Source organism: Diadema antillarum, unplaced genomic scaffold (genome assembly GCF_040938485.1).
Source record: "Diadema antillarum isolate AM-2024a unplaced genomic scaffold, OU_Dant_1.0 scf00000022, whole genome shotgun sequence".
Lineage (NCBI taxonomy): Eukaryota > Metazoa > Echinodermata > Echinoidea > Diadematoida > Diadematidae > Diadema > Diadema antillarum.
Genome location: NW_027270911.1, coordinates 5,684,652 through 5,697,618, shown reverse-complemented (window position 1 = coordinate 5,697,618; position 12,967 = coordinate 5,684,652). Strand labels below are relative to the sequence as shown.

Below are 12,967 nucleotides of genomic sequence, written 5' to 3'. Positions count from 1 at the left end.
GCACTGGCCATATGATCAGCTGTACAGCCTGTACGACCTTCTTGAGTAGTATTCAGCAGATCATACGAAATTAAAAAAAAAAGTATATCCCACCTGTATGCACACACTCACATGAACACACACACAAACACACACACACTGACACATTACAGTAAAAACTATGAATATTGATAAACAGATGTTATTTTCAACATTAGATATCATTGCTGATCTATAGTAACTCCATATTAACAAGGGAATGCCAAAGTGATCTTTATAATTTCACATTCAAGCAGTACATAAATCAATCGTGTTAGGGACAGATTTTTAAGATACAAATGTATCTATCATGGTCATTGAGTAGAAAAACCAATGCTCTGAAAAATCCAAGCATAACGGTAATAACACACCCAACAAAAATGATAGCATGGCAGGCTAACAATTCCAGTAATATAGCACAAATATTTATGAGTCTTTAGCAGTTGGGTCTATGTTCATGGGTAACATGTGTACAGGCAATATATGCAAATTATCATACACACTAGTTAAACAAGGAAAAGTAGAAATTACGTGGTGCGTAATACATGTCCCCGCCGGAAGTATCATTTAGTAGCAAAATGTACAATATAGGTAAAAAGATCAAGGTCAAAGGTCAAAGAAGTCAAAGGTCAAAATTCTGTGTAGAAGTTTTGAAGCCCTCACCTAGTGCCATCACATAAAGCAAACGGAATCAAAATCGGGTTAGAAATGGCGAAGGAGTAGCATTTTGTAGCCAATGTACAATATAGGTAAAAAATCAAGGTCAAAGGTCAAAGAAGTCAAAGGTCAAAATTCTGTGTAGAAGTTTTGAAGCCCTCACCTACAATAGTGCCATCACATAAAGCAAACGGAATCGAAATCGGGTTAGAAATGGCGAAGGAGTAGCATTTGGTAGCAAAATGTACAATACAGGTCAAAAATCAAGGTCAGAGGTCAAAGAAGTCCAAGGTCAAAATTCTGTGTAGAAGTTTTGAAGCCCTCACCTAGTGCCATCACTTAAAGCAAACGGAATTGAAATCAGGTTACAAATGGCGAAGGAGTAGCATTTTGTAGCAAAATGTACAATATAGGTCAAAAATCAAGGTCAAAGGTCAAAGAAGTCAAAGGTCAAAATTCTGTGTAGAAGTTTTGAAGCCCTCACCTAGTGCCATCACATAAAGCAAACGGAATCAAAATCGGGTTAGAAATGGCGAAGGAGTAGCATTTTGTAGCCAATGTACAATATAGGTCAAAAATCAAGGTCAAAGGTCAAAGAAGTCAAAGGTCAAAATTCTGTGTACAAGTTTTGAAGCCCTCACCTAGTGCCATCATATAAAGCAAACGGAATCAAAATCGGGTTAGAAATGGCGAAGGAGTAGCATTTTGAAGCAAAATGTACAATATAGGTCAAAGGTCAAGGTCAAAGGTCACAACTGAAATTCTATATACAAGTTTCAAAGCTCCCATGTAGTGCTATCATATAAAGCAAACAGAATCAAAATCGGGTTAGAAATGGCGAAGGAGTAGCATTTTGAACATTTTGATCACACACGGACGCACAGACGGACGGACGGACACACGACCTCACGGTGATATACTTGTGTGTCTACCCCTTTGTCCTCCCTTTTGTTAAAATAGACACACAAGCAAAAATTTTAGCCACACAAGCCTGACGGAATAAAGGCCATCTATTGTGCACTATTGTTCTCCTAGCCACACAAGCATACTCTCGTTAGCACGGACAGACGGACACACGGACACACACATGTACGAAGCCCGTTTCATAGTCCCCTGCTCGAACTCGTTCGGCGGGGACAAAAAATATTAACAAGACCCTGCTGCCCTATTATCAACCCTATCAAAAAAAAAAATGCAAACAATTCGGTGGATTCCAAATACGGTGTGCCACCTATCGGTTGTAGTGGACAGGCCGATTTTCAACTTTGGGGTCGACATCGCGTTATGCAGCTACATGTAGAGCGTGGTAGAGCTACGCTGCAGCGCAGAGACAGTAGCTGCATGCGCAATGCACTGTTTACTGTACAATTGTACTGGCCTAGCGCCTGGCGATCGGTATACGCGGTAACTAGAGGTATGCGTTACGGTCGCCACAAAGCACAGCGGACTTGAAAAAATGGCAGACCCCCCCCCCCCCCCCCCCCCCAAACCCAAGGCCCAAGGTGAAAATGGCAGACCCCCAAGACCTAGCTGTCTCCAGCGAATGTGAGTTGACGAACTGAAGAAATACCTGAATGATCGCGGCATACCTCCCGTGCAGTCAGGTCCAGGAGAGGCGGGCCAAGCCAGACCAGAAGGCCAAGAAGCACAAGGAGGCTTTGGCAGCCCTGGTTGAGTCTGTTTACTTAGTCTAGAACAGCAGGTAAGTAACAATTTGGCATGTGAGATGCCTTTTTTTTCCAACCAGCTTTGGTGTCTTTTGCCAAAGAAATAAGTCAAAAGCCAAGCCTGCATTTTGGAGTGTACATACGTCGCGTCGAACATGCAACCGGAAAAGCCAGTTTGCTGCTAATACTATGTACCGTATCGATCTATCTCTCGATCTCGCAATTGGTATCCGGCCGGCCCGGCACGGCCGGCTGAGCTGAGCTGCGCTGCTGCATGTGCATATAATGCGAGTAATTTTGATGTCGACTTTTTCCCATAAGGCATTGCGGATTTCGGCCTGTCCTAGGTGGCACATTGTATATGGAATCCACCGAATTGATAATGCATTGCACTTCATAAAATCAAATCTAAAAACAAAAGCTTTTAAAAACTACCATGTATCATTCATTGTATTGATTCAATTCTACACTTTTTTCCTCTGGTGGCCCTGGATGGGCCACTTGAATCCTTACAACCAAGAAATTGGTCCTGAAATAAATGGAAGAATAATCCTTTACAATTTTCAAGGGCCTGATCAAGCCACCAAAAAAAAAGCCTTTTTAAACATGTAGTGAGCTCAGTAGTCCCAGGCCACCACTAGTAGTGAGCCCTCCTTCTACAAAGCAGCTGCACCACCAATGCACAGACAATTACAATATTTCACAGGCAATGCAATGGAAATTTCAATCCTTTTGAAAAAAAAAATACATGGAAAATTTCTATTCTTCAGAGGCAATGGATAGAAAATTACAATAGTTGGCAATGGATGATAATTCAGAAGTAAATATACAGTAAACCAACCTGATTTTGAGGAATACAGAAGCTAGCGAGCTGAAGTGGCCAGCATGGTCGTACACTCTCTGCATTGTTAGGTAGGCCCCTAACAGTTCTTTTCCTCAAATACTGGTGATTCTGAAAAGATTTTTAAAAAAAGAACACTGAACTTCAAAAACTTCAAGAGATATGCCATATTCCAAACATTTCTCATACCTGCTTAAATCACACTCGCCTTTTCTTATTCAAAGAAAAAAGGAGAAAGCAGATGAGTGCAATTTAGGTGTTGAAATCTGTCAAATTCAAACACTTGTCATGATTAAGATTTTAACTGCTGCAATAACAATCAAAATTGACCATGAACATTGATGCAACCTGATGCCAGCTTGTCCATGAAGCTAAACTGGAATGGTTGTACAACATGACAGCAGACAGCAACACTGAGAGCGAGTAAAGTAAAGAGTAGAGAGCACAAGACATTTGTCGTGAAAAGGAGTATGTACAGTAAATAGGTGAGCGTGCAAGTGACATACAGGACAGTGTTAATAATCTGAAGTTGACATCTCAGGAGGGTACATCCTTCCAGTGATGGGTAAGGTAGCCTGCTGGAAGCAGCAAGTGTGACTGCAGAGAGGGATAAGTAAAAATTTCAGTTCCACATCCTGATTGTGTAGGGATAGAAAGAGTAATATGTAAATATGTCTGTGGTGGCTGAAAGAATTTCTCACTTCAATAAGTGACCCTGTCTACCACAATATTTAGCAAGACTAACTTGTGCACAACCCTTGCACCCATTACTAGGCATTATGCTCCATGAAAAACAGACATTAAGATAAAGTCATTTTACACACTAAGATGATGATGATGATGATTATTATCATTATTACTACTACTACTACTCACCATTATCATGAAGTTATTATTATCATTGTCATTATTAGTAGTATTATTACTTAATTTATTAATTGATTAATTAATCTATTTATTCATGTATTTATTCATTCATTTGACCTAGTCTAGAAAATATGATACATAAATCACTACAAACATGAAACAAAAGCCAGAGTGAACATTGCAATGGGATCATACACTATACTGTTTCTGTACATGAACAATGTATACGTGTAACATAAAATGAAAGAGTTCAGTTAAATGGTAACAATATAGTGGTCAGAGCACATCAAGCGAAGACATAAATTGTATTGCCCATAGGCATGTGAGCCAACATACTGTACAATGTATGTTGGTCCAAGTTTTCAGGGAGTCTTTCATAGAATAAGGGAAACTTGGCGGCTCTGCATTAAATGCAAACATACGAAATAATGTGAGTTTAGACAAATTTTATTACATACTTTATTCTAACAATTAACCAATGCAATGAACTTTGCAATTGTATCAAAACAATGACATAGTGACATAGTGTACGTGTATTATTGCTAATATACACAGTTAATTCCTGAAATTTTGCATGACTGTTGTCCGAAGAACTTGGTATTTAGTGGTGAAAAGGCACTTTATTTTAATCATAGTAGATGCCATGGTCTGATTCAATAGTAATACAACAAGGTATTAAGAATCATTTAACATCAGACTGAAACAGACTCTAACCCCAAGCACCTTCTGATCTGGAGATTCTCCTCCCTGAAACCCTGGCAAACTGAAGACTCAAATTTGATGTGCGCAAAGTCCCTTAATGAGGCCAGGGTCCAGGGCCCGAAGTCAGGCCCTGGAAGCTGTGGGCCCTGGAAGCTGTCGGCCCTTGGGGATTCTAGATGCTCTCTTGTGCTATCTCAGGCTTATTTTTCAACACACAATAATAGCACTAAAAATCATATATTTTGGCTTAATAAAACTTCATTTCAACATAAAAAAAAAGCTGTTTAGGGAAGGAGATAGATAATTTCAAGCGAGGAGGTGCGAAAACTCTGGAGTTGCTCCTCTCATGAAGGATGGCTTTCTTCAGACTGAACCTGCTGCAAAAGCCAACCTGCTGAACGAATAATTTACATCGGTTTTCACCCAGGAGACCACATCTGACCTGCCAGACCTTGGAGAGAGCCCACATCCAACAGTTCCTGTCTTTTCTGTTGACAAGGAAGGGGTAAGGAAGCTTCTAAGCAAACTCAAGCCCCACTCTGCCAGTGGTCCAGACGGTCTACCAGCCTATCTCCTCAAAGAAGTGGCAGATGAACTATCCCCTGCTCTGACACTCCTCTTCAATGCCACACTCCACCAAGGAAAGATCCGGCAAGAATGGAAATCAGCGTATGTCACACCAATCTATAAAAAGGGGGACAAACACAGACCGGAAAATTATAGGCCCATATCTCTGACATCTATCATCTGTAAAGTTGTTGAACATATAATACACAGCCAGATTATCTGCCACCTTGATAACCACAAGCTTCTTTCTGATTGCCAGTTTGGCTTTAGGAAGAAACGTTCGTGCGAGTCACAGCTCTTGGTAACTGTTCACGATCTTGCCACTGGACTTAAAGATAAAAAACAGATGGATGCCATCCTGCTCGACTTCTCAAAAGCTTTTTGATCGAGTACCACACGAGCGCCTTCTTCAAAAGCTTCATTTCTACGGAATCAAGGGACAGATCCTACATTGGATCAGGGACTTCCTCACAGGGCGTACACAGCAGGTCATACTAGAAGGGACTAAAAGCAACATCACACATGTAACATCTGGTGTGCCTCAAGGCACTGTCCTTGGACCCTTGCTCTTTCTGGTGTTCATCAATGACCTCCCAGAGTGTGTCTCTTCAAATATCCGCCTGTATGCTGATGATGCCCTATTATACCGTATTTAACTCACCTACAGACATTGACATTCTTCACAGAGATCTTGCTAACATACAGGAATGGGAGAGGAAGTGGCAAATGGCCTTCAACGCGGAGAAGTGCGAAGTGTTCAGGATATCAAACAAAAGGAAGAACATCATAGGAGATATCCAGTACTCAATCCATGGAAAAGCACTCCGCACCGTTGATGAAGCGAAATATCTCGGAGTCACACTTCATCGCAATCTTAGCTGGAAACCACACATACAAAATATCTGTAAGAAGAGTAATAGTACACTTGGTTTTCTTCAGCGCAATCTGAGGAGGTGTTCGTCCAACATCAAGGAACAAGCTTATAAGACATATGTCTGTCCAACGCTTGAATACTCCTCCTCAGTTTGGGATCCCCACACCAAAGAACTTGTAGCGGTTTTCTATACCTATGTATCATATTGTCTGGCATTCTGGCTGTTGTAAATTACGCTGTCTGGCGACCCCAGCATTTTTTCAACATCCACGCGAACTTTCTTTGTGCGCCGACACATGACAGGTGCGCACTACATTCTCCGCTTTTGTCATCGTGCCGAGGTACGCGTATTTCACATTCCAACAGTAGTCGGATTTCCATAAACACACCCCTCTGTTTTGCTGTCATGGAAACAAGCTACCAATTAGTGGCGAGCTGTGCAGCTTCACCAGCCAATTACCACGCTCAAAGCTCCTGTCCGTGACATCTTTTTTCCGACCACGCTGTTTCATTTTCCACGCTTCCTCACTTCACGATTAGCTTTCATCCTGAGAGCACGTTCTAATCGTTGGAGTCACTCACGTCCGTATATCACGTCCGTACTTTACATTACTTCCCACGTCTTTTCTCGCGGACGATACCTCGCGCCGTGGACTGTCACTTCTTACGGATTTATATACTCAGTACGGAATATTACACTTCCTCGGATTTTACACCTCGCAATATTCGCTCCTTTTTGTATCGCGACTCGCCCTTTCTTCAGGCTCTACACTCCAACCTGGGGATTTCTACATCGCTGCATTCAATGTGATCTGCATCCCGTCACATCGCTGCATCGGTCCTGCTAGCGTGCTGCCGGTGGTGTGCAGACTCTATCAGGGACCTCGCAGTTCTTCTATCCAGCGCTCCAGCGGTGGATTCTACCCTCGCTTGTGCTAGCCGCGGCACCCGGAGGATACTCCACGCTGCCGCTGGATCTTTTGTACATATTTATATGGGACACTGTCGTCTTCGGACACCCAAAGTGCATTCGGAGTTAGTCCATATTATTTCATATTAGTTCGGGAAGTGCAATACCCATTACAAGGACACTGACCACCTCTTCTGGTGCCCTGGTGCATTCTACACTACTGTCATACGGTCGGCTACCATTCCTGCTGGTGGTGCCTTCAGCCCCGTTGTCCTGTTTGCCATTCGGTGAGTTGTTAGGTATTACAATATAGGCCCGTACCATAATACCTACAAACTCATATCTGATATAGAAATGGTCCAACGACGTGCAGCAAGATTTGTGACGGCTGACTACAACCAACAAAGTAGCGTAGCTCTAATGTTACACAATCTTCACTGGCAGTCTCTACAGGAGCGTCGTGCGCACAACAAGGCCATCATGTTATACAAGATCATCAACGGCCTTATTGCTATCCCTGCTTCCCCACCATACCTGTATCATTCATCAGACCTGACCAGAGGCCACCACATCCAACTCCGGCAACATCACTGCATGCAGAATCCTCTCTTATCAACACAGTTTCTTCCCATGTGTTGTTTGCATCTGGAATGGCCTTCCCACAGCTGTGGTTTCAGCTCCGTCTCTCGAGACCTTTCGGAGCAGTTTGAAACCACTTACACTCCGATAACCCTCATACTAAGGAGGTGTTTTTTTTTTTTACTTGCACCATAAAGTTATCTTCTTGCACCAACAGATGTGATGTTTGTTCCTGTAGTCACACCTGTAGCACCCAGTACGACAATACTCTTTGAGAGTGATGTACTTATTGGAAGAAGAAGAAGAAGAAGAAGAAGAAGAAGAAGAAAAAAAAAAAATCACTAATATGCCGGAGACACAGAGCCTGGGCAGGAGCGAGAGAATGGGCATGGGAGATTTTGCGAAATGGAATTCAGCGCGCGGCGGGAGAGCTGGATCGGAGTCTCTGCTGAAAATACAAATTAAGAATAAACACTGTCACTGTCGGAATGTCACTGCTGCAGCCGTGGAGTGGGCAGAGCACTGCCAGCCAGCTAGAAGTCATAGGTAGGACAGTAGCCAGTAGGAGATCGAGAAATGGTGAATTTTTTGGGAATGCAAACACATGTCACACACACCACAGCACAGAAAACAGACCATCTTCACCAATCTTCAGTCTCATCAGATTCAGATCTCAACTTGTTACATGTAGATTCTAGACTAACATAGTTAGTACAGTAACATAGCTATTAGTAGGGGCATATCTAACATAAAAAGTCTAGCGTTGTTAGACCTACACTTGTATTATATTGTAACTGTAGTGTTAGACTGAGGTGAGAGGTTAGAGAATAGAGGTCTATCTAGAGACGACAAAACATGTAAAACAGCCAAGATTATATTTAAAACTGATAAAAAGAAGGTATCGATAGTCAAGAATCTTGTAAATACCAGTTCCTTACACACAGTGTCAGTGATTCAATTTGTAATTTACGATGTAATTTAGCAGTGCAGTGTGGGGGTTCTGTTACTCATACATTAGCTAACACAGATATGAACACAAGGGACTGTGTTCTTTACAATTGCAATACGCTACGGTCAACCGGTCATCCCAAATTGTGTGACTTACATAGCTAGAAACAGATAGATGCCTTGATAGATTTATATGGTTGTGAAAATGAGGTAGCTTAGTCGACAATTTCCCTCCGCTACACAGATGGGGTGAACGTGAAAGGCAAGAAAATCCCCTTGCGGCGTTCCGCAACAGTATAATCGCGGCCATCGTTTCACGTTAGCGTCTTTAGCATGCACTTACACGACCGAGATCGCGCGCTCTGATCGCATCATCACTAGCCACTGCATGCATTCTCTGTGAATATTACGAGAACATCATACCTTGCAATTCGACTACTAGTACATGTACATGCGATTGGTCTTGCGATTTTGACTCGACTCTTTGGCATATCACAGACTTGTACCATATTTGTAATACAAGATGTGAAATAAAATGTCTTTGTCATTGTCATTGTCATTGTCATTGTCATTACGACTGTCAAGTCGCCACAGCCTCTTACAATGTCAAAAGGAATTCCAGTGGTATTCATACATTGAACTGCATAAAACAAATGAATGAAAAAGAATTAAATGAATGAATAAGGGTACGTGTCATCTTAAAAATCCATCATCATGTACGTTCAAGTAGAACAGATTCAAATTGATAGAAGAAAAACAAAAACACACACACCAGAGATAATTTCAGCCTCAAATAAGTTCAAGAAATTTCAATGTTCAATGTGTTTGAGTGCTTTTCTATAGTTCAATGTGTATCTTTAAATGACATTAAATTTTGTTGTCCTATCTACCCGTACCCAGTTAGCCACATTCCCTCTGCCCTTATAAAAGAGGGTGATAAAATGATATTTTCTTCATAGTTTCTTACATTTCATATTTTGGCCCTACTGCAATAACACAAACTGTTGTAGTCTTCATATCTAGCAATGATGGACATATGGATTTAATCAAAATTGATCAAAATTCATTACCGGGGTACTTTGGAATTGATGGTCCAGTTTTTCTCAAACTTCACTGCTGTATACATTTCAACATAATCACTGGAATCCACACACATATTTAGGTGATACGTGTATTTTCCCTTTATTGTAGATAGTTTTACCACCCCATGTGATGTACAGATTAGACTCCAACCTCAAGCACCTTCTGATCTGGAGATTCTCCCGCCTGAACCCTGCTCTTACTGCTCTTCTATTCTTAATTCAATGTAACTTTTATTTGACAATAGCAACACTGTATCATGTCTGTGTGTGCGTGAAATGTGAATAAATCACTGTAATCTATAATCATATGTACACCACATGTGTATTTACTGTGAGTTTGATCTGGCAAGCCTGGTATCGGAAGGTTTCTATCACCCTCTTTTTCCTGCTCTTTCTGTCTCTCCTATTATCCCCCTAACCCACGAGCATCATGTTGGACCCCCTTCTTTTATTGCATTAACATATTGTATTATCGGTTGCCAAAGGGTCAAGCTTATAGCTTATTATTGGCGATGGTTCTGTATGGTAATTCATAACACATGTATTGTAATTTTGTCTTAAATGTATTTGTAATCAAAATTGTTGAAATTGTTGAAACTAGCTGTAATGAGTTTCATATTTGTATATCATCATGTTTGATTATGTTGAAAAAAAAATGTTCAAGTTGCCATGCGGAGAATGAATAAATCAAATCAAATCAAACCCCTCGCAAACGGGAGACTCCAACTTGATGTGCACGAAGTCCATAATGGTCATTAAAGGGTTCTATATATGCTTTCTTGTGCTATCTCAGGCTTATTTTCAACATACAATGGCACTATGATAAGTAAGTAATAATTCAATGAATCAAATCATATATTTCAGCTTAATAAAACTTCATTTCATATATCATGTGCAGATGATATACATACATGTGTATTATGAAATTGACTGGCATCTACAAAACCATACAAGCAGGAGACACAGAGCCAGGGCGGGAGAAACTAAATCTTAAGCAGGAGAACGGGAGATTTCATGAAAATGGGTTTTTTGTGGGAGATCTCCCGTCAAAAGCGGGCGAGTTGGAGTCTCTGGATGTAGGATACTATCTCACTCTCTCTCGCTCTCTTATATGTATATATGTATATATGTATACATATGTATGTATATATGTCAAATATATATATATATATATATATATATATATATATGTATATATGTATACATATGTATGTATATATGTCAAATATATATATATATATATATATATATATATATATATATATATATACATATATGCATATGATAAAGAATATATTAATATATACACATTAATATACAGCATGTCAACACAGAAAGATATTGAATACATGCTATAAAACCAGAATTTTTGCATGCATGAAACTTTTGCAAATTTCAAGGAGCCAAGATTCACAAAAGTAAAATGCACACCAGTGTTTTCTACACAATACACTGAATGCTAAGATGCCAAGGGCAATTGGGGAAAATTTGACTCCAATTTGACTCCATTTAATTAATAAAAGTTCCATATGCCATGTATGTCTCTGTTTTTACAGGAAATATTTCTTATTTCAGTTCTGATTTTGACAAACCAGCCACTTATAGACTGATGTGATTTAACTCTATTCACTTGGAACAACTTTAATACATGTACAGTATGGCAGGGAATGACTTGGATCAAAAATTAAATTCAGAGCCAAGTGTATCCAGGAAAATGGAAATGAAAGTACGAGTATCCCCCCCCCCCCCCCCCCCCCCCACCATACACATGCATTCAAAACATTCACAGACATACACACACAGACACACACAGCACATAATTTTAGGGATAATTCATCTGTTCACAGAAAACACATGTGAGCATATTGTAAGTGGTTGTTTAAACCTTTTAATATCAAAATCATATAATGAATAAGTGGGCTTCAATTCAAAAGCAAACCACAAAGTACACTCCAGGCGCTTTGAATCCATTAATTCAATAAGGAATGAATACTGAGGCTGATGTAAAAAAAAAATGTGCTTTAAACATTACAGCATAATGCAGATAAAAATACTGCTCAATCAGGCAAAGAATTGGACTGACATCTGTTCACAACTGGACCAGCCAGCAATGTCTGAATAGCATATATATATTTCTATAGCAGAGCAAAACTTCACTGCACAAGATTGGAAATGTGATATACATTTTATGGGTCACAATGATTATCTCTACTTTCAACAAATTGTCATTTGACTTTAATCACATATAAAAATCATATTGCTGAATCCACCAATCATTTGTTCTTGATTTCACAAATATGAAATATATCATGATTCTATTAAATGTACTCCAATACATGTATTTAATCTTGCTTCATTTCCGGTAGATGTCTTTAGCTAGAAAAGTGACAATCTCATTTTTATTGTTTCTGATGGAAAAGAAATGCACCACAGCTACTGTCTTCTCTCTGTGAAGTCAACTTCGTAAAGGCCAACAAACTTACATCAATATATATCAAAGAAAATCAGCTAACATAGGTCAATGCGAAGAAATAGATTCATAGCGATTCATGCTCTTGAGCAGGGGCGAATCCAGAAATTCAGGAAAGGGGAGGGGGGAGGGCATGCACCCCCATTTTTTTAATTTCTTTTGTTTTAACAAAAATTAAAGGGGGTGCCTGGCGCGCCCTGTTTGGATCCGCCACTGCTCTTGAGGGTGTAGAATGCATAAAGAATCACGTCTTTACCCCCCAGGAAACATCTAAACCAGCAAACATTGAAAGAGTCTATAGTCTTTAGACTGGATAAGATGGAATAAGTTAGCCCTCTGCCCTTCAGCAGAGCTCACTCACAGCGATTCAAATAATTTGATCAGGTGAATTCCTGTCATGACATTTAGATACTAGTTGACAGTCTTCAGGTATAGCAGTGGCATATTTTGTTTGTGTGTTTGTGAGTTTGTTTGTTTTCCAGTCACGATGAATTTGGGCAAATGAAGCTTTGATTGTATCTCCATCTGGAAATGTAATCAGCCATGCAAAAACTGTCCAGCAGGACATACAATACTTAAACTATAAAATACCACAAAACCTGAGCATGATTTCAAGGCTACTTTACAGTAAAGGTACAAATTCTGTTCCAGTCCAGCTGGTTCTAGCTGATCACATCCCTTGGACTATCAAAAAAAAGATCTCACAAATTCCTGGCAGATCATCTTTCTGTAATATAATTGTTGTGTGTGTGTGTGTGTGGGGGGGGGGGGGGGGAGTATGCATG

General features: G+C 40.2%; 1 protein-coding gene across 1 annotated transcript in view; it reads right to left on the bottom strand.

Moving 5' to 3' along the window:
• Positions 1 to 8,943, bottom strand: part of LOC139730744 (iron-sulfur clusters transporter ABCB7, mitochondrial-like) — a 42,196-nt gene extending 33,253 nt beyond the window's left edge. The window contains exons 1-2 of the mRNA XM_071641610.1: positions 8,788 to 8,943; positions 3,184 to 3,294 (exon numbers count right to left, since the gene is read on the bottom strand). Of these exons, the coding sequence (XP_071497711.1) occupies positions 3,184 to 3,294; positions 8,788 to 8,940 (264 nt within the window). The 5' untranslated portion in view covers positions 8,941 to 8,943. The remainder of the gene's footprint in view (positions 1 to 3,183; positions 3,295 to 8,787) is intronic.
• Between the last annotated feature and the right edge of the window lie 4,024 nt (positions 8,944 to 12,967).